We start from the raw sequence: 22,321 nt of genomic DNA, 5'->3' as shown, positions 1-22,321 counted from the left end.
AGGGCTAGTGTGTGTGTGTGCTGCTATGTATATAGGGCTAGTGTGTGTGTGTGCTGCTATGTATATAGGGCTAGTGTGTGTGTGCTGCTATGTATATAGGGCTAGTGTGTGTGTGTGTGTGTGTGTGTGTGCTGCTATGTATATAGGGCTAGTGTGTGTGTGTGTGTGTGTGTGTGTGTGTGTGTGCTGCTATGTATATAGGGCTAGTGTGTGTGTGTGCTGCTATGTATATAGGGCTAGTGTGTGTGTGTGCTGCTATGTATATAGGGCTAGTGTGTGTGCTGCTATGTGTATAGGGCTAGTGTGTGTGTGTGTGTTGCTATGTATATAGTGCTAGTGTGTGTGTGCTATGTATATAGGGCTAGTGTGTGTGTGTGTGTGTGCTATGTATATAGGGCTAGTGTGTGTGTGTGCTATGTATATAGGGCTAGTGTGTGTGTGTGTGTGCTGTGTATATAGGGCTAGTTGTGTGTGTGTGCTGCTATGTATATAGGGCTAGTGTGTGTGTGTGTGTGCTGCTATGTATATAGGGCTAGTGTGTGTGTGTGTGTGCTGCTATGTGTATAGGGCTAGTGTGTGTGTGCTGCTATGTGTATAGGGCTAGTGTGTGTGTGTGTGTGCTGCTATGTATATAGGGCTAGTGTGTGTGTGTGTGTGTGTGTGTGCTGCTATGTATATAGGGCTAGTGTGTGTGTGTGTGTGTGTGTGTGTGTGCTGCTATGTATATAGGGCTAGTGTGTGTGTGCTGCTATGTATATAGGGCTAGTGTTATGACCTGGTGATTAAGGAGCAGCACTGAGATGACCTGGTGGGTAAAACAAATCATGGACAAGCTCCTGAGGAGGTGGCAGCTCCACCGACCGCAATCACAGTTGTGACCTGGTGATTACGGAGCAACACTGAAATGACCTGGTGGGTAAAACAAATAGACAAGCTCTGAGGAGGTGGTAGCTTTACTGACCGCAATCCCTACTCCTAGCACCAACACTAGAAATAGCCGTGGAGCGTTCCTGACTCTCCCTAGACGCCTCTTCACAGCCTAAGAACTAACTACCCCTGAAGATGGAAACGGAAAACTATCTCGCCTCAGAGAAACCCCCAAAAGGAAAGATAGCCCCCCACAAATATTAACGGTGAGTGGAGAGGGAAACGACAAACTCAGAAATGAAAATAGATTTTAGCAAAGGAGGCCAAACTATCTAAATAGATAGAGATAGAAAAGGATACTGTGCGGTCAGTATAAAAACTAAAAAATCCACGCAGAGTTTACAAAAATAGCCTCCACACCGACTCCAACACCGACTCCAACTAGCCTGAATATTTCATAATGACAACTGTTATGATCCTAGTGGTAGAGGATCTCAGAAGTTCCAGCTAAGTCCGCAAACACAAAAACCAGCTCATAGGGAGGTGGTAACTTGGCTGACCGTATACCTAATCCTAGCACAACAACTAGAAGTAGCCGGGGAACGTACCTACGATGATTCTAGACGTCTCGCACCAGCCGGAGAACTAACTAACCCTTTCAGAGAAAATAAGACCTCACTTGCCTCAAGAGAAAGGACCCCAAAGTTATAATACAAGCCGCCAACAAATAATAACGGTGAGGTAAGAAGAAAAGACAAACGTAAGAATGAACTAGATTTAGCAAAGAGAGGCCCACTAATTAATAGCAGAAAATAGGAAGCGGACTTATACGGTCAGCAAAAACCCTACAAAAATATCCACGCTGAATATCCAAGAACCCCCGCAACGACTAACGGTGTGGGGGGAGAATATCAGCCCCCTAGAGCCTCCAGCAAAAATCAGGAATCACATTATGAACAAGCGGGAACAAAATAGAAGCAAAGCGAATAAACAAAAATAAGAAAGCAGGACTTAGCTTATCTTGCAAAGAACAGGAGACCAGGAGTCAGGAGCAAACAGACATAGACTGACTACATCGATTCCAGGCACTAGACTGAGTTTCCAGGAAGTCTAAATAGGAACACCCAAGGCCTAACGAACCAGGTGGGTACCAACCTGGAGAAAGATGATCCCAGTGTAATACCGCTAGTGACCACAAGAGGGAGCCAAGAAATATAGTTCACAACAGTACCCCCCCTTTAAGGAGGGGTCACCGAACCCTCACCAAGACCACCAGGGCGATCAGGATGAGCAGCGTGAAAGGCACGAACCAAATCGGCCGCATGAACATCAGAGGCGACCACCCAGGAATTATCCTCCTGACCATAGCCCTTCCATTTGACGAGATACTGAAGCCTCCGTCAAGAGAGACGAGAATCCAAGATCTTCTCCACCACGTACTCCAACTCGCCCTCAACCAACACCGGAGCAGGAGGGTCAACAGCAGGAACCACAGGCACAACGTACCGCCGCAACAAAGACCTATGGAACACATTGTGAATGGCAAACGACACCGGAAGATCCAAACAAAAAGACACCGGATTAAGGACTTCCAAAATTTTATAAGGACCAATAAAGCGAGGCTTAAACTTAGGAGAGGAAACCTTCAGAGGGACATACCGAGAAGACAACCAAACCAAATCCCCAACACGAAGTCGGGGACCCACACCGCGGCGGCGGTTGGCAAAACGCTGAGCCTTCTCCTGTGACAACTTCAAGTTGTCCACCACATGATTCCAAATCCGCTGTAACCTATCCACCATGGAATCCACCCCAGGACAGTCAGAAGATTCAACATGACCCGAGGAAAAACAAGGATGAAAACCAGAGTTGCAGAAAAATGGCGAAACCAAAGTAGCGGAACTAGCCCGATTATTGAGGGCAAACTCAGCCAATGGCAAGCAGGTCACCCAATCATCCTGATCCGCAGAAACAAAACATCTCAAATAAGCTTCCAGCGTCTGATTAGTTCGCTCCGTTTGGCCATTAGTCTGAGGATGAAAGGCAGATGAAAACAACAAATCAATGCCCATCTTAGCACAAAAAGATCGCCAGAACCTGGACACAAACTGGGATCCTCTGTCAGACACGATATTCTCAGGAATGCCATGCAAACGAACCACATTCTGAAAGAACAAAGGAACCAGATCGGAAGAGGAAGGCAACTTAGGCAAGGGCACCAAATGGACCATCTTGGAAAAGCGATCACACACCACCCAGATGACAGACATTCCTTGAGACACCGGAAGATCTGAAATGAAATCCATGGAAATGTGTGTCCAGGGCCTCTTCGGGACGGGCAAGGGCAAAAGCAACCCGCTGGCACGAGAACAGCAAGGCTTAGCCCGAGCACAAATCCCACAGGACTGCACAAAAGAACGCACATCCCGCGACAAGGAAGGCCACCAAAAGGACCTAGCTACCAAATCTCTGGTACCAAAAATCCCAGGATGCCCTGCCAACACTGAGGAATGAACCTCGGAGATAACTCTGCTGGTCCATTTATCAGGAACAAACAGTCTATCAGGTGGGCAAGGGTCAGGTCTACCAGCCTGAAATCTCTGCAACACACGTCGCAAATCAGGAGAAGTGGCCGACAAGATTACTCCCTCTTTAAGAATACCAGCTGGCTCTGAGACTTCCGGAGAGTCAGGCACAAAGCTCCTAGATAGAGCATCAGCCTTCACATTCTTCGAACCAGGCAGGTATGAGACCACAAAGTCAAAACGGGAGAAAAACAACGACCAACGAGCCTGTCTAGGATTCAGGCGCTTAGCAGACTCGAGATACATCAAATTTTTGTGATCAGTCAAGACCACCACACGATGCTTAGCTCCCTCGAGCCAATGACGCCACTCCTCAAATGCCCACTTCATGGCCAACAACTCCCGATTACCAACATCATAGTTCCGCTCCGCAGGCGAAAATTTCCTAGAAGAAAAAGCACAAGGTCTCATCACAGAGCAACCAGAGCCTTTCTGCGACAAAACAGCCCCTGCACCGATCTCAGAAGCGTCCACTTCAACCTGAAAGGGAAGTGAGACATCAGGCTGGCAGAAAACAGGCGCCGAAGTAAACCGGCGCTTCAGCTCCCGGAAAGCCTCCACGGCTGCCGGAGCCCAATTAGCCACATCAGAACCTTTCTTGGTCATATCCGTCAAAGGTTTAACAACGCTAGATAAATTAGCAATAAAACGACGGTAGAAATTAGCAAAACCCAAGAACTTCTGAAGACTCTTAACAGACGTGGGTTGAGTCCAATCATGAATAGCTCGGACCTTAACTGGGTCCATCTCCACTGTAGAAGGGGAGAAAATGAAACCCAGAAAGGAAACCTTCTGCACTCCAAAGAGACACTTTGAGCCCTTCACAAATAAAGCATTATCACGCAAAACCTGAAACACCATCCTGACCTGCTTTACATGAGAATCCCAATCATCAGAAAAAAACAGAATATCATCCAGATAAACAATCATAAATTTATCTAGATACTTCCGGAAGATGTCATGCATAAAGGACTGAAACACTGAAGGAGCATTAGAGAGCCCAAAAGGCATCACCAAGTACTCAAAATGACCTTCGGGCGTATTAAACGCAGTTTTCCATTCATCTCCTTGCTTAATGCGCACAAGGTTGTACGCACCACGAAGATCTATCTTGGTGAACCACTTGGCACCCTTAATCCGAGCAAACAAGTCCGACAATAGTGGCAAAGGATACTGAAATTTGACCGTGATTTTATTCAGAAGCCGATAGTCTATACAAGGTCTCAAAGACCCATCTTTCTTGGCTACAAAAAAGAATCCCGCACCAAGAGGGGAAGAGGATGGACGAATATGTCCCTTCTCCAAAGACTCCTTTATATAAGAACGCATTGCGGCATGCTCAGGTACAGATAGATTAAATAATCGTCCCTTAGGAAATTTACTACCAGGAATCAAATCTATAGCGCAGTCACAGTCCCTATGAGGAGGAAGGGCACTGGACCTGGACTCACTGAATACATCCTGATAGTCCAACAAATACTCCGGAACTTCTGAAGGAGTAGAAGAAGCAATAGACACCGACGGGGAATCGCAATGAATTCCCTGACAACCCCAACTTGACACAGACATTGCCTTCCAATCCAAAACTGGATTATGGGTCTGTAACCATGGCAGACCTAAAACGACCAAATCATGCATTTTATGCAGAACAAGAAAACGAATCACCTCCCGATGTTTAGGAGTCATGCACATGGTCACTTGTGTCCAATACTGCGGTTTATTCTCCGCCAATGGCGTAGCATCAATTCCTCTAAGAGGAATAGGATTTTCTAAAGGCTCCAGGACAAAACCACAGCGCTTGGCAAACGACAAGTCCATAAGACTCAGGGCAGCACCTGAATCCACAAATGCCATAACAGGGTAGGAAGACAATGAGCAAATTAGAGTTACAGACAAAATAAACTTAGGATGCAAATTACCAATGGCGACAGGACTAACCATCCTTGTTAGACGTTTAGAGCATGCTGAGATAACGTGTAGAATCACCACAGTAAAAACACAACCCATTCTGATGTCTATGATTTTGTCCTTCAGCTCTAGTCTGAATTCTATCACATAGCATTGAGTCAGGTGTCCGTTCAGACAACACTGCCAGAGGATTAGCAGATTTGCGCTCCCGCAAACGCCGATCTATCTGAATGGCCAGAGCCATAGAATCACTCAGACTTGTAGGAATGGGAAAACCCACCATCACATTCTTAATGGCTTCAGAAAGGCCATTTCTGAAATTTGCGGCCAGAGCACACTCATTCCATAGAGTAAGCACGGACCATTTCCGAAACTTTTGGCAATACACCTCAGCCTCATCCTGGCCCTGAGAGATAGCCAGCAACGCTTTTTCTGCCTGAATTTCAAGATTGGGCTCCTCATAAAGCAATCCGAGCGCCAGAAAAAACGCATCAATATTTGCCAATGCCGGATCTCCTGGCGCCATGAAAAAGCCCAATCCTGAGGGTCGCCACGCAAGAAAGAGATAACAATTTTAACTTGCTGAGCTGAGTCTCCAGACGAACGCGGTCTCAAAGATAGAAACAATTTACTATTATTCCTAAAATTCCCAAATTTAAATCGATCACCAGAGAAAAGCTCAGGAATAGGTATCTTAGGCTCTGACATAGGACTACTAATAACAACATCCTGAATGCCCTGCACTCGTGCAGCAAGCTGATCCACACTAGTAATCAGAGTCTGAACATTCATGTCTGCAGCAGAGCTTCAAGCCACTCAGAGGAAAAAGGGGAAGGAGAAAAAAAAACAAAAAACTCAGAACTTCTTTTCTTTTAATCCCGCTTCTGCAATGCATTAAAGGCCTGGAATACTGTTATGATCCTAGTGGTAGAGGATCTCAGAAGTTCCAGCTAAATCCGCAAACACAAAAACCAGCTCATAGGGAGGTGGTAACTTGGCTGACCGTATACCTAATCCTAGCACAACAACTAGAAGTAGCCGGGGAACGTACCTACGATGATTCTAGACGTCTCGCACCAGCCGGAGAACTAACTAACCCTTTCAGAGAAAATAAGACCTCACTTGCCTCAAGAGAAAGGACCCCAAAGTTATAATACAAGCCCCCAACAAATAATAACGGTGAGGTAAGAAGAAAAGACAAACGTAAGAATGAACTAGATTTAGCAAAGAGAGGCCCACTAATTAATAGCAGAAAATAGGAAGCGGACTTATACGGTCAGCAAAAACCCTACAAAAATATCCACGCTGAATATCCAAGAACCCCCGCACCAACTAACGGTGTGGGGGGAGAATATCAGCCCCCTAGAGCTTCCAGCAAAAATCAGGAATCACATTATGAACAAGCTGTAACAAAATAGAAGCAAAGCGAATAAACAAAAATAAGAAAGCAGGACTTAGCTTATCTTGCAAAGAACAGGAGACCAGGAGTCAGGAGCAAACAGACATAGACTGACTACATCGATTCCAGGCACTAGACTGAGTTTCCAGGAAGTCTAAATAGGAACACCCAAGGCCTAACGAACCAGCTGGGTACCAACCTGGAGAAAGATGATCCCAGTGTTATATCGCTAGTGACCACAAGAGAGAGCCAAGAAATATAGTTCACAACAGACAACCTGGACAAAAGAGACATAACTTAAACCTGAACAGAAGGTCAAAAGCAGGGAACAACCCAAGAACTAGCAGACTTATCTTAAGCTGAAGTGAACTGGCCAACAGAGAACTTCCAGGAGAGGACTGAATCCAACAGGAAAACATTGACAGCTGGCATAGACTACAGACTAAAGCCCAGTTAAATAACAAGGCCAGGGAACCGATTAGTGAAAGCAGCTGCTAAGTTCCACTCGAAGTATGCTGCTATGTATATAGGGCTAGTGTGTGTGCTGCTATGTATATAGGGCTAGTGTGTGTGTGTGTGTGTTCTGCTATGTGTATAGGGCTAGTTGTGTGTGTGCTGCTATGTATATAGGGCTAGTGTGTGTGTGTGTGTGTGTGTGTGTGCTGCTATGTGTATAGGGCTAGTGTGTGTGCTGCTATGTATATAGGGCTAGTGTGTGTTTGTGCTGCTATGTATATAGGGCTAGTGTGTGTGTGTGTGCGTGCTGCTATGTATATAGGGCTAGTGTGTGTGTGTGTGTGTGTGTGTGTGTGTGCTGCTATGTATATAGGGCTAGTGTGTGTATGCTGCTATGTATATAGGGCTAGTGTGTGTGTGTGCTGCTATGTATATAGGGCTAGTGTGTGTGTGTGCTGCTATGTATATAGGGCTAGTGTGTGTGTGTGTGTGTGCTGCTATGTATATAGGGCTAGTGTGTGTGTGTGTGTGCTGCTATGTATATAGGGCTAGTGTGTGTTTGTGCTGCTATGTATATGGGGCTAGTGTGTGTGTGTGTGTGTGCTGCTATGTATATAGGGCTAGTGTGTGTGTGTGTGTGTGTGTGCTGCTATGTATATAGGGCTAGTGTGTGTGTGTGTGCTGCTATGTATATAGGGCTAGTGTGTGTTTGTGCTGCTATGTATATGGGGCTAGTGTGTGTGTGTGTGTTGCTATGTATATAGGGCTAGTGTGTGTGTGTGTGCTGCTATGTATATAGGGCTAGTGTGTGTGTGTGTGTGCTGCTATGTATATGGGGCTAGTGTGTGTGTGTGTGTGTGTGTGCTGCTAAGTATATAGGGCTAGTGTGTGTGTGTGTGTGTGTGCTGCTATGTATATAGGGCTAGTGTGTGTGTGTGTGTGCTGCTATGTATATAGGGCTAGTGTGTGTGTGTGTGTGCTGCTATGTATATAGGGCTAGTGTGTGTGTGCGCTGCTATGTATATAGGGCTAGTGTGTGTGTGCGCTGCTTTGTATATAGGGCTAGTGTGTGTGTGTGTGCTGCTATGTATATAGGGCTAGTGTGTGTGTGTGTGCTGCTATGTATATAGGGCTAGTGTGTGTGTGCGCTGCTTTGTATATAGGGCTAGTGTGTGTGTGTGCTGCTATGTATATAGGGCTAGTGTGTGTGTGCGCTGCTTTGTATATAGGGCTAGTGTGTGTGTGTGCTGCTATGTATATAGGGCTAGTGTGTGTGTGTGTGCTGCTATGTATATAGGGCTAGTGTGTGTGTGTGTGTGTGTGTGCTGCTATGTATATAGGGCTAGTGTGTGTGTGCGCTGCTATGTATATAGGGCTAGTGTGTGTGTGCGCTGCTTTGTATATAGGGCTAGTGTGTGTGTGTGCTGCTATGTATATAGGGCTAGTGTGTGTGTGTGCTGCTATGTATATAGGGCTAGTGTGTGTGTGCGCTGCTTTGTATATAGGGCTAGTGTGTGTGTGTGCTGCTATGTATATAGGGCTAGTGTGTGTGTGTGTGCTGCTATGTATATAGGGCTAGTGTGTGTGTGCTGCTATGTATATAGGGCTAGTGTGTGTGTTTGTGCTGTTATGTATATGGGGCTAGTGTGTGTGTGCTGCTATGTATATGAGGCTAGTGTGTGTGTGTATAGGGCTAGTGTGTGTGTGTTGCTATGTATATAGGGCTAGTGTGTGTGTGCTGCTATGTATATGGGGCTAGTGTGTGTGTGTGTGTGCTGCTATGTATATAGGGCTAGTGTGTGTGTGTGTGTGCTGCTATGTATATGGGGCTAGTGTGTGTGTGTGTGTGTGCTGCTATGTATATAGGGCTAGTGTGTGTGTGTGTGTGTGTGCTGCTATGTATATAGGGCTAGTGTGTGTGTGTGTGTGTGCTGCTATGTATATAGGGCTAGTGTGTGTGTGTGTGTGCTGCTATGTATATAGGGCTAGTGTGTGTGTGCGCTGCTATGTATATAGGGCTAGTGTGTGTGTGCGCTGCTATGTATATAGGGCTAGTGTGTGTGTGTGCTGCTATGTATATAGGGCTAGTGTGTGTGTGTGTGCTGCTATGTATATAGGGCTAGTGTGTGTGTGTGTGTGTGTGTGTGTGTGTGTGTGTGTTGTGTGTATTTTCTGCTGTATATACACATATGTTATTATAGGCATTTTATACGCACTGTATTTCCTGCATAGGGGCCCATTGCTGCTTGTGTCTGCCCCTGGCTGGCCTCCAATGAAGGCGTAGAACCATCTCAAGGAGGATCACAAGGAAATGGACAGCATGGGACTTAAATCTGAGTGTCTGAGCAAAGGGTCTGCATACTTATGACCATGTGATATTTCAGTTTTTCTGCAAAAATTTCTACATTTCTGATTTTTTTTCAGTCAAGATGGGGGGCAGAGTGTACATTAATGAGAATAAAAGAAAATAACTTTTTTGAATTTACCAAATGGCTGAAATGAAACAAAAAAGTGAAAAATGTAAAGGGGTCTGAATACTTTCTGTACCCACTGTACATTTATTCACGCCTGCAGGAGATGTGTTGTCTCATGGCTCGTGCCCTGGTTTCAGGGATTCACTCCACGTCATAAATTCCATTATGTTTTCGATCCTAAGGAATTCAGATTACTGCACAATCTCTCCTGAAATAGGGAGCAATATTAGTTTCACTACTCTTCTAGTCAGGACTCAGTATCTCCAATGGTCCACCATAAATGAGTGCAGCTCTGGTTTAGTGTTGGAGTTCTCCCCTCATACATACACTCACTGGCCACTTTATTAGGTACACCTGTCCAACTTCTTGTTAACACTTAATTTCTAATCAGCCAATCACATGGCGGCAACTCAGTGCATTTAGGCATGTAGACATGGTCAAGACAATCTCCTGCAGTTCAAACCGAGCATCAGTATGGGGAAGAAAGGTGATTTGAGTGCCTTTGAACGTGGCATGGTTGTTGGTGCCAGAAGGGCTGGTCTGAGTATTTCAGAAACTGCTGATCTACTGGGATTTTCACGCACAACCATCTCTAGGGTTTACAGAGAATGGTCCGAAAAAGAAAAAAAATCCAGTGAGCGGCAGTTCTGTGGGCGGAAATGCCTTGTTGATGCCAGAGGTCAGAGGAGAATGGGCAGACTGGTTCGAGCTGATAGAAAGGCAACAGTGACTCAAATCGCCACCCGTTACAACCAAGGTAGGCCTAAGAGCATCTCTGAACGCACAGTGCGTCGAACTTTGAGGCAGATGGGCTACAGCAGCAGAAGACCACACCGGGTACCACTCCTTTCAGCTAAGAACAGGAAACTGAGGCTACAATTTGCACAAGCTCATCGAAATTGGACAGTAGAAGATTGGAAAAACGTTGCTTGGTCTGATGAGTCTCGATTTCTGCTGCGACATTCGGATGGTAGGGTCAGAATTTGGCGTAAACAACATGAAAGCATGGATCCATCCTGCCTTGTATCAACGGTTCAGGCTGGTGGTGGTGATGTGCAGCCGACAAATCTGTGGCAACTGTGTGATGCCATCATGTCAATATGGACCAAAATCTCTGAGGAATGCTTCCAGCACCTTGTTGAATCTATGCCACGAAGAATTGAGGCAGTTCTGAAGGCAAAAGGGGTCCAACCCGTTACTAGCATGGTGTACCTAATAAAGTGGCCAGTGAGTGTATGTTGTTGTTGAGGATGTAACGTTTTTTACCTGTTCATTCTGTATGATAGTTTGATTGTGGTGGGATCGGCCTGTCTCACTTATCTGAGGCTGTAACTCCCTGGGAGTGTTTAAAATAGGTTTCAATTACCAAATGCCTGAGATCTAAATTGAAGACCCCTCAGCTCTGCACTGTTATAAAAAGTTCTATTTAAATGTCTAATATTTCTTCTTGACATTCATTGACAGAAAATACTGGTCCTTACGATAGTTTACATTGCTAAGGCTGGTTTCACATTTGCGGTTGTGTCCGCAGCATTTGTGCCGCAATTTTCCGCATGCGTGGTGTAATCCTATCTTTAACATTAGGGACGCAAGTGTCTGCGATCGGTTGCGTTTTGCCGCATTTGACGACACATGCGTTGTTTCATTGTCTGCGACTTGGCGCGGTTAACACTACCTGTTGTAATTTCAGAGGCGTGAATTTGCTGCCTCGAAACGTATGCGGTTGTTAGCGGAAGTAATGTGGCGAAAAACACATTTCAGTCTATGTGAACGCATGCCTTCGCAAGCACATGCATTTGTTTGCGTTTGTGAACGCATGCATTTTACCACACGAAAACCTGTCTAGACACTGAATAGCCTCCCCCCACATACAAGGTGATAAAAAGAGGGAGTGCATTTGCAGGTCACAACTATGCAGACTGGGAAGAAGATCAGACGCTGGAAAGAACCTGGGAGGAATCACCACTTTGGACAATGTGAGTATCAAAGCCAATGTCTGTATTTTCTTTTTTCTCTCTATATATGTCCTAATAATTTCTGTCTCTTTTTTTCTTGCTGCATGCATCAGAATGTCATCTTCTTCTTCTGAGGAGCAACGTCTTGGGCCTGAACAAGGTGGAAATGACAGTGAAGTGACTACTCACCTCCTCAGATTGGTAAGTTTTCTGTCACATCTACACGTGACAAATTTTTTTTTTCTTTTTTAGAAGTTCTTCAACTGCGGCAGAGGCCGAGCAGGAGCAGCGTGTGGCAAGGCGGCGTGTAAGTATACCTGACTGATTGTACCCTGTTTACGGTATCCTGACTTTACTATTCTTGACTGTTCACTTATTTACTTTGCTCTTTCTTTACCTTTTTCTTCTTAACTCCTTTTTTTTCTTTACTTTGAATATACTTGCCTGTTTTCTGTTTTCTGTATCTGTTGTTTTCTATCTTTTGCTTATGTTAATGTCTCCAACATTAATGTATTTATTTATTTTCTAGGTTCCAGAACGGGATGAGGACCTCATTGATAACGATATCCTCATCTCACTGGTCCATGAGCGAGTCCCGTTGTGGGACACCCGGGTTCCGCAGCACTCGGACAACATGACGATCCAGCGGCTATGGAATGAGGTGGCCCAAGCGATGTGGCATGGCTGGGACAACGCCCCGGCTCGGGTCCACAAGGCATTTCGTAAGTATTGCAATGCGGTGTGATGCAGCAGTGACCTTGGCTGGGATCACACAACTGTGTGTGATGAGAGGAACTCCTGAGAGTTTCTCTCATCACACACAGTTGTGTGTTCCCGGCCAAAAGTGCAATGTCTAACCATTATTTTTTTTTCAACAGTGCTCAAAGTCAGAACACATTGGCGTTCGATGAAGGATCGTTTCAACAAGGACCTTCGTCAAGAGAGCCGGGTGCAAGGATCAGAAAAGATAAGCATCTGCTGGCATTTTTGAGACCGGTCCTTGCCCAGAGAACGTAAGTATTTTTGTCTTGCATTGGATTGTGTTGTATTGCCTAATCTGTATTTTTCAATTCCACAGGAGTTGGCGCTTTTACTATTATAAAAGTTTTGAAAGAATGTTTTTTGGGTTTTCTTTGTTCATAGCACCTGGAACAGCACTCTTGACCCTAGTTCTAGAGCAGTCCTTCATCAAACAGCCACGGACCCGTCACAGCCATCCAGCAGCGCAGCAGCAAGTGGGCATGAAACACAGACTGGAGACCAGGAAGCTGGTCCATCAGGTGTTTCCCTGTCCCAGTCCTCTGCCTCTTTTTTGGGGGCTCTTCCCAGCAGCGGCAGAGGGCCTCGGACAGTTTTTGCACTTGAGCTCGATCTTTCACGATGGACTCAAGGTGATGGGTGATAGACTGGATCGTGGCTTAAACCATATGAATACACTTATCCAGGATGTCACCAGAGACCTTCACCAAGTGAAAGCCGACCTCCAGAGTCCAGCACATCATTTTTTTTTTATCAAATAGAAAAGGGCATATCGGAAAACCTTACTCCTGATCTCCTTCTTAGTGTCATGCATGAGTCCAATGCTGCTTACGTGCAGGCTATGCAGCAGACTCGATATTTTCAGCAGCCAGTGGTGGCATTTCCACCTATGCCAACATTGTCACGCTTGACCTCAATGCCGAGCTCTGCTGCATACCACTGCATGGCCACAACCATTCCAAGCACTGCTGGACACCACTACAGCGCCATCATACTGAGTGCTGTTGGACATCCCACCGCCACCACCATGCCAACTGCTGCTCCTGCTTGGACATCCTCCCCTGCCACCACCATGCAGCAGCAACAGCATCCGGATCAGGACAGGTTGGCCACCATCACCAGGTCCCAGCTGCAGCAGCAGCACCCGGACCCTGGCATGCTTTTCACCATCACCAGTATGCAGCAGCAGCAGCACCCGGACCCTAGAATGGCTTTCACCACCACCAGGATGCAGCAGCAGCACCCGGACCCTGGCATGGCCTTCCCCACCATCACCATGCAGGAGCTGGACTCTGGCATGGCCTTCCCCACCACCACCATGCAGCAGCTGGACCCTGGCATGCTTTTCAGCACCACCACCATGCAGCAGCAGCACACGGACCATCACAGGTCGGCTACCATGACCAGGCCGCAAGAAATGAGTCCACCGAGGCTCCCCAGACCGCATCTCCGATCCCAAAAATGGAAAGAGAAATAAAAAAAGCGGACTATTGAGGTCCCTCCCCCCTCACCTCCCAATGTGTCTGTGATGTCAGGTTTGTCTCGCCCTTCTAGTATGTCTCTGCCTTCCCATGCCTCCAGTACCATCCCTGAACTCCCTGACGCCACTAGTTTAATTGCCCCTTCTCCTGCAACCCCTGCATCGTCTTTAGTCAGCCAGGCCTGACAGCTACACACACCCCAGTTCCGTCACTCTACCCCAAGGCGGCGCAGTTAATTTTATTTATTTTTTAATAAATGTTAATGTTTTTTGCCCCAATACTGTTTGGTTATTTGTGTTTTTCACCGCCGGCAACACACACCATGCGCTGAATACTTTGTTTTTTGGCCACCTCATAGCTCCAGGAGTTAAGTAGAAAACTGCAGCTTTGTGTGTTTGGTATGGAGCTATGAGATGTCAAAAAATAATATTACTTGTATTTTCTCCATAATCTCTTCACTCTGCTTAATCTATGTGACGCAGACTGAAGAGACAATGGCGGTAATACAAAGTAGATCTATACTCAACAGGTCATGTGTCATAAATAGTGAGTTCATGATGCACAAAACTCTGCATCTTGAACTAATTATTGCAGATCTATACTCAACAGGTCATGTGTCATAAATAGTGAGTTCATGATGCACAAAACTCTGCATCTTGAACTAATTATTTATGACACCTGACTTGGTGAGTAGAGAACTGCCTTGTATAACCTCCCTTTTCTCTTCAGTCTACATAATCTATTTCACACAAACTGAAGAGACAACTCGCCTGGACAGGTGTCAGAAATAGTGAATTCATGAGGCTGGGTTTTGTGCATCATGAAGTCATTATTTCTCACACATGAACTGGTGAGTATAGATCTGCTTTGTATTATACCTCCATTGTCTCTTCAGTCTGCGTCCAATAGATACCGCAGAACAGATTCAGGATGTAAATGAAGTAAACTACCTTACCACTAACAACATAAGTGGTTTTTAGAGGATAGACATAGGAGATTCGGTACAGGTATCAAAACACGTTGTTTATTAACAAAAAGATATTAGTAACATTTAAAACATAACTGGTACAGACCCAAACCCAACAGCACATTTTACACAATATTATCTTGCCATGCCACACGTCCGATGTCAGAAACAAAATAGGCAGCAAATTGGTCCCGTATGTGGGCAACTTCAACACTTGATGCTGGTAATCTGGCAATGGGTTTGCAACTGGTTCATCCAGTTCAATGTTGGGTCGCTCTTTAGCCATTATGTAATTGTGGAGAACCACACAGGCTTTGACAACCTCATCGACTGTCTCCATTTTTAGATTAATGGCTGTCCCAAGAATGCGCCATTTTGAGACAAGAATCCCAAAGGTACACTCAACTGTTCTTCGGGCCCTGGTTAGTCTGTAGTTATAAATCCTTTCAGTGTGGTTCAAGTCCCGACTGGAATATGGCTTCAGTAGGTTTTCACACATCTGAAAGGCCTCATCCCCCAACCATAACAAATGGCATCGGTGGGCCTTGAGTGTTGGGGAGAGGTCGTGGCAGGGGAAAATTAAAAGTTTTGCCATACAAATGTTGGCCCATATCTTAGTTCTTGAAAGTCTGGGAATCATTGCCACAGCCAAAAGCTCCAATGTCTATGGCGATAAAGCAACAGACTGCATCTGCTATTGCCACGAGCACTACAGAAAATTATTTCTTGTAATTAAAGTACTTGGATCAAGATCTGGCGGGATTGATAATGCATATGTGCTTTCCATCCACCGCTCCCAAACAGTTGGGGAATTTGTCGTCAATTTCCATCCACATGTCCGTGGTGGGTAGGGGGATAAATTCATCCTGGAGAATGTTCCACAAAGCCTGGCAGGTGTCCACAACTATTCCAGACAAGGTGGAAATTCCAAGCCGGTACTGAAAGTGGAGCGATGATAAGCTCTCTCTGTAGCCAGGAATCTGCCAAAAAAAAGAAATAAACAAATTACGAACAAATACATTTATGATGGGGTTTTGCTAAACACATAAAGGAAAAATCAAATAATACATGGTAGAACAATAATAATTATGACAGGCATATGTTTAGAATTATTACAGACCTTAGTGTGACCAGGAGACGTTCCTCTGCAGGAATCGCTCTATGGAGCTGGGTGTCCTGTCTCCGGATGGCTCCTTGGACACGACCAAGCAAATCCTGAAAAGTCTCTTGAGACATCCTGGTATATCCTGGGAATTTGTCCGGGTTGGCATTAAGCTCGCCATATAGCGTGTGTTAGGCGCCATGGCTCTCCCGGAGTTCAATAATGGGGTGTCTCCAAAAACGCCAACGCAGTGTCCTTCTCTGCCTTTCTCGATTTCTTTGTTGCTCCCAAGCAAACGCATAGGAAAGAAACAGCTTGATACTTAAATCCAGGTTTGAAATAAAAGCTCTCCATGCGAAGATCCATCATGACACCGGATACAGTAGCAAAATCTGTAGATTTCAGCAGTCCAAGGGTCTATATATAGATATCCCATAATACACGCCCACTGTAGTCCCATTGGCAGTGTCTGTTTATCTAGATTTTTCTCCTGTTAAATTTTCCACCATGCGCACAGAAAGCGCAAATGCGTGTAAATGTTGTGTTTTTTTACCGCATGTGTTACCTTATGCGTCTAAAAAAACGCTGCGTTTGCATGTGGTTTATCGTGCGTTTCAGGTTGCGGATTAAATGCTGCGGATTCTACCGCAAATGTGAAACTAGCCTTAGAGCCACAGAGTCCCATACCGATAGTTTATATTGCTTAGGCCATCGAGTCCCATACTCCAATTACTCCAGAGAAGTTTCACCACTACGCTTTTTTTTTCCTGAGGATGACTGTTCAACTTGACCATTTCAGTAGATGTGTTATTGTCTATAGTCACAGTTTTGCCCATTACCCTTTAACTTCTTTAACCCCTCTTCATGGATTTGAACTTACACAGAGACCCCTAGCCTTGGAGCACAGTGTTACCTGCTGTTCTGTGGAGTAAGATGGGAAGAAGAATAGACAGATAACCGTGTCAGAACCAGGAGACCAGAGAAAATACTTACTCGGGAGACATAAGAGTAGTCAGTAAACAGGCTGGGGTCACAACAGGAAACAAATACAGAAGCCGGGAGCTGAGCACAGAGGACTGAACAACAGGAGATCAAGGCTGTATCTGGCAGATTCCGGCAATATGCTTCACGCTGTAGTAAGGTGTGGTCTTTCGAAGTCCATCTCTGATTGCCCAAGGTGTTCTCAATCTCAGGCGGACATATTGCATATGCTTTGACATTGTCCCAGATTGTCCTATTGGATTGTAGTATTGAACTGTATTGGAGTGGTGTATGGGTGCGTTATCCCTAGGGATCCATTGATATGTATATTAGGGTATGTGGAGGAAATATTAACTGACAATACGACTAAAATTGTAATTGCAAGATTATTGTTTGCTGCAAGGAAGCTGCAAAATATTGGGTTAGAGAGGAGCCTCCGTCCAGACGCGAATTCATTGCTGAAACTAACCACATAATTGAGCTTGAGAAAAGTATTTACACCAGGAGAGACGAGCTGGATTTCTTCCATAAACTATGGCAGCTGTGGTTGGATAGGATTAATTAATGTTATACCAGTATATAGTATTATAGAGTACAACTTATGGTAAACTGGAACTCTGTTTGATATTGTCAACTATGGACGAATTATTGTTTGCTCCTGATATGGTCTCCATCGGGGGTAAAACATAAAATGAGTATGAACATGTGATCTGTTGTAAATCTTGTTATGGTTAATACAAATTTATCTGATTAAAAAAGGTGTGGTGCTCTCCAATTGGCTAAAACATGGAGCAGATTACTGCAGCTGACAGCACACATACCCATACTGCCAGACTAGATGGTACTACAGATGCCAGGCACCCTAATCTTAGTGGTTGGGAAGAGCCTGCACCGCCAAGAGCTTCTGGTTCCAACCCCACCTCTGTTACCAGCATCGCCTGCAGAATGAGTAAGGGTATGTGCACACGCTGCGGATTTTTCTGCGGATCCGCAGCAGATTTGACGATGCGGATCCGCAGCAGTATTCCCTATGTTTACAGTACCATGTAAACCAATGGTAAAAAAAAACGCTGTGCACATGCTGTGGACAAAACCGCGCGGAAAAGCAGCGGATTATTTTCCGCAGCATGTCAATTCTTTGTGCGGATTCCGCAGCGGTTTTACACCTGCACCAATAGGAAACTGCAGTTGTAAAACCACAGTGGAATCCGCAGAAGAAACCGCTATAAAATCTGCAGTGAAAACTGCAGTGGTTTTGCACTGCGGATTTTCCAAATCCTCTGCGGAAAAATCCGCAGCGTGTGCACATACCCTTAGGCCGCATCTGGTGTCCGAAGCAGACATTGCAGGAGCAGATCCCAGAGGAGGTGGACACACCATTTGCAGAATCCCTAATATGACAAAATTGCAGAAAACGAGAGCAGATGAAATCCCTTTAACCCCTTTCTGACCTCGGACTGGATAGTACGTCCAAGGTCAGAACCTCCGATATGATGTGGCCTCCGGTGGTGAGCCCGCATCAAAGCCGGGACATGTCATCTGTTTTGAACAGCTGACATGTGTTCGCAATAGCGGGGGGTGGAATCGTGATCCGATCCAGTTAAATGCCACTGTCAAACGCTGACAGCAGCATTTAACTAGTGCTTCCGGCCATCGGGCTGGGAAATGCGTGCATCGCTGACCTGTGTTATGTGATCGGTTGTCAGCGATGCGTCGGCATGACAGCCAGAGGTCTATTGAAGACCTCTATGGTTGTTGATGCCTGATTGCTATGAGCGCCACCCTGGGGTCGACGCTCATAGCAATGCAGTAAATCTACTACATAGGAGCAAACTGAGCATCGCTCCTATGTAGCAGAGCCGATCAGGCTTTGTCAGCTTCTAGCCTCCCATGGAGGCTATTGAAGCATGGCACAAGTAAAAAAAAAAGTTTTAAAAATATGAAAAAAAGAATATAAAAGTTTAAATCACCCCCCTTTCAAAATAAAACAATAAAAAAATAAAATATACACATATTTGGTATCGACGCATTCAGAATCGCCCGATCTATCAATAAAAATAAGGATTAACCTGATCACTAAACGGCGTAGCGAGAAAAAAATTCGAAACGCCAGAATGAGGTTTTTTTGGTCACCAAGACATTGCATTAAAATGCAATAACGGGCGATCAAAAGAATGTATCTGCACCAAAATGGTATCATTAAAAATGTCAGCTCAGCACACAAAAAAATAAACCAACCCAACCCCAGATCTCGAAAAATAGAGACGCTACAGCTATCGGAAAATTCCACTTTTTTTTTTTTTTTTTTTTTTAGCAAAGTTTGGAATTTTTTTTACCACTTAGATAAAAAAATAACCTAGACATGTTTGGTGTCTATGAAGTCGTAATAACCTGGAGAATCATAATGGCAGGTCAGTTTTAGCATTTAGTGAACCTAGCAAAAAAGCCAAACAAAAAACAAGTGTGGGATTCCACATTTTTGTAGTTTCACCACACTTGGAATTTTTTTCCCGTTTTCTAGTACACGTCATGCTAAAACCAATGATGTCGTTCAACAGTACAACTTGTCCTGCAAAAAATAAGCCCTCACATGGCCATATTGACGGAAAAATAAAAAAGGTATGGCTCTGGGAAGGAGAGCGAAAAATGAAAACGCAAAACCAAAAAAGCTGGGGTCATAAAGGGGTTAAAGTGACTCCATTTTGTAAATTATAATGCTCAATAAATTAATCTATATGAATAGTGACTATTTTGATTCCACTGGCAGTTTCCAGATATTAGCACGATCAGTGGATAATGGAAAGTGAAAACTGCAAATATCCCAAGTTATTACCCAACACATAATGCCCAGATTGTGCTTCAGGAGATACACATGCCGTAAAATAAGTGGTTTCTTCTCACTATAGTAATGGCAAAAGCATGGATGCTTAATGTGGTTTGAGCACAGTCTAGTAAACTGTCATTGTCTTGGTGAATAATTCAATAATTTTGCATAACTTGCCATTTTTACAGACCGTTTAAGTAGAAATGGTCAAAACTATAGAATTGAAGGATATTTTATTCTAAAATAATAATTGGTTTTTATTCTTGGTAGATGACCGTACCAGGAGATCAGCAGGACAGCTGACATCTTCAATGTTTAAATCAGATGATTATGAGATCCCACAGGATACAATTGAAGTGAATGCCATTACTCCAGATATACCATCATCCCTTCACATCAAAGATCTGTCATCTGATCCTGTGGAACAGGTCCTGTCATCTAATTCATTACGGACTACTAAGGAAAATCAAAGTCACAAAATAAACATTAAAAAACGAACTGCCCCTAAAGCAATGAAGACATTTTCATTTTCAGAATATGGAAATAGTTTTCCCCTTGAAAAGTCCTTTCTCAAACAACAAAACCTACACAAAGTAGACAATAAAATTTCTTGTTCCAAGTGTGGGAGATGTTTTAACCAGAAATCAGATTTTGTCAGTCACCAGAGAATTCACACAGAGGAGAAGCCATTTTCATGTTCAGAATGTGGAAAATGTTTTATTCGGAAAGCGCAGCTTGTTACCCACCAAAGAACTCACACAGGAGATAAGCCTTTTTCCTGTTCAGAATGTGGGAAATGTTTTAGCAGGAAAAAGTATCTTGATAGCCACCAGAAAACCCACACAGGGGAGAAACCTTTTTCCTGTTCAGAATGTGGGAAATGTTTTAACCAGAAAGCACATCTTGTTAGCCACCAGAAAACCCACACAGGAGAGAAGCCTTTTTCTTGTTCAGAATGTGGGAAATGTTTTAACCAGAAAGCGAATCTTGTTAGCCACAAGAAAACCCACACAGGGGAGAAGCCTTTTTCATGTTCAGAATGTGGGAAATGTTTTCTACATAAAACAATTCTTGTCGAACATCATAGATCTCACACAGGGGAGAAGCCTTTGTCCTGTTTAGAATGTGGGAAATGTTTTCTACATAAATCAATTCTTGTCAGACATCATAGATCTCACACAGGGGAGAAGCCTTTTTCCTGTTCAGAATGTGGGAAATGTTTTAACCACAAAGCAAATCTTGTTAGCCACCAGAAAACCCACACAGGGGAGAAGCCTTTTTCATGTTCCGAATGTGGGAAATGTTTTAACCAGAAAGCGAATCTTATTAGCCACCAGAAAACCCACACAGGGGAGAAGCCTTTTTCCTGTTCAGAATGTGGGAAATGTTTTAACCAGAAAGCACATCTTGTTAACCACCTGAAAACCCACACAGGAGAGAAGCCTTTTTCTTGTTCAGAATGTGGGAAATGTTTTGCACATAAAAATGTTCTTATCAGACATCATAGATCTCACACAGGGGAGAAGCCTTTTTCCTGTTTAGAATGTGGGAAATGTTTTCAACATAAATCAAATCTTGTCAGACATCATAGATGTCACACAGGGGAGAAGCCTTTTTCCTGTTCAGAATGTGGGAAATGTTTTAACCACAAAGCAAATCTTGTTAGCCACCAGAAAACCCACACAGGTGAGAAGCCTTTTTCATGTTCAGAATGTGGGAAATGTTTTAACCACAAAGCGAATCTTGTTAGCCACCAGAAAACCCACACAGGGGAGAAGCCTTTTTCATGTTCAGAATGTGGGAAATGTTTTCAACACAAAGTGAATCTTGTTAGCCACCAGAAAACCCACACAGGGGAAAAGCCTTTTTCATGCTCAGAATGTGGGAAATGTTTTAACAGGAAAGCGCATCTTGATAGCCACCAGAAAACCCACACAGGGAAGAAGCCTTTTTCCTGTTCAGAATGTGGGAAATGTTTTAACCAGAAAGTGCATCTTGTTACCCACCTAAGGACACACACGGGGAGAAGCCATTTTCATGTTCATTATGTGGAAAATGTTTTGTGAAGAAACCATCTCTTTCTAGCCACCAAAGGATTCACACGGGGAAAAGGTTTTTTTATGTTCTTAATTGTTTTTACATAGTCACATACAAGTGCTTCTCACTAAATTAGAATATTATCAAAAAGTAAATTTATTTCAGTTTTTAAATGCAAAAAGTGAAACTCTTATACAGAGTCATTACAGAGTGATATATCTCAAGTGTTTCTTTCTGTTGATGACTACAGTACAGACCAAAAGTTTGGACACACCTTCTCATTTAAAGATTTTTCTGTATTTTCATGACTATGAAAATTGTACATTCACACTGAAGGCATCAAAACTATGAACTATCACATGTGGAATTGTATACTTAACAAAAAAGTGTGAAACAACTGAAATTATGTCTTATATTCTAGGTTCTTCAAAGTAGCCACCTTTTGCTTTGATGACTGCTTTGCACACTCTTGGCATTCTCTTGATGAGCTTCAAGAGGTAGTCACTGGGAATGGTTTTCACTTCAC

The 22,321-nt window shown here is 44.2% G+C and overlaps 2 protein-coding genes across 4 annotated transcripts in view; both read left to right on the top strand.

Moving 5' to 3' along the window:
• The window catches only part of LOC143766433 (uncharacterized), a 43,164-nt gene extending 21,061 nt beyond the window's left edge, over window positions 1-22,103 (top strand). For all 3 annotated transcript variants that reach the window (XM_077254120.1, XM_077254117.1, XM_077254119.1), the window contains exon 7: window positions 20,029-22,103. In XM_077254120.1, coding sequence (XP_077110235.1) covers window positions 20,029-21,824 — 1,796 coding nt within the window. In that variant the 3' untranslated portion in view covers window positions 21,825-22,103. The remainder of the gene's footprint in view (window positions 1-20,028) is intronic.
• On the top strand, window positions 11,729-14,183 carry LOC143766464 (uncharacterized). The gene is made up of 4 exons (XM_077254178.1): window positions 11,729-11,845; window positions 12,174-12,366; window positions 12,523-12,657; window positions 12,788-14,183. The coding sequence occupies exons 1-3, from the start codon at window positions 11,759-11,761 to the stop codon at window positions 12,633-12,635; spliced, it is 393 nt and encodes a 130-aa protein (XP_077110293.1). The 5' UTR covers window positions 11,729-11,758; the 3' UTR covers window positions 12,636-12,657; window positions 12,788-14,183.
• Window positions 22,104-22,321: the final 218 nt, after the last annotated feature.

This window comes from Ranitomeya variabilis, chromosome 4, assembly GCF_051348905.1.
Source record: "Ranitomeya variabilis isolate aRanVar5 chromosome 4, aRanVar5.hap1, whole genome shotgun sequence".
In the NCBI taxonomy this organism is placed as follows: Eukaryota; Metazoa; Chordata; class Amphibia; order Anura; family Dendrobatidae; genus Ranitomeya; species Ranitomeya variabilis.
Note: the sequence above shows the minus strand (reverse complement) of the source record. Positions and strands in the feature narration are given on the sequence as shown.

Bases quoted from the DNA above. Each gene is read 5' to 3' on its own strand.
- LOC143766464 (XM_077254178.1), top strand. From the start codon at position 11,759: ATGTCATCTTCTTCTTCTGAGGAGCAACGTCTTGGGCCTGAACAAGGT. The intron at 11,846-12,173 runs GTAAGTTTTCTG...TTTATTTTCTAG, and splicing joins CTACTCACCTCCTCAGATTG to GTTCCAGAACGGGATGAGGA. The intron at 12,367-12,522 runs GTAAGTATTGCA...TTTTTTCAACAG, and splicing joins TCGGGTCCACAAGGCATTTC to TGCTCAAAGTCAGAACACAT.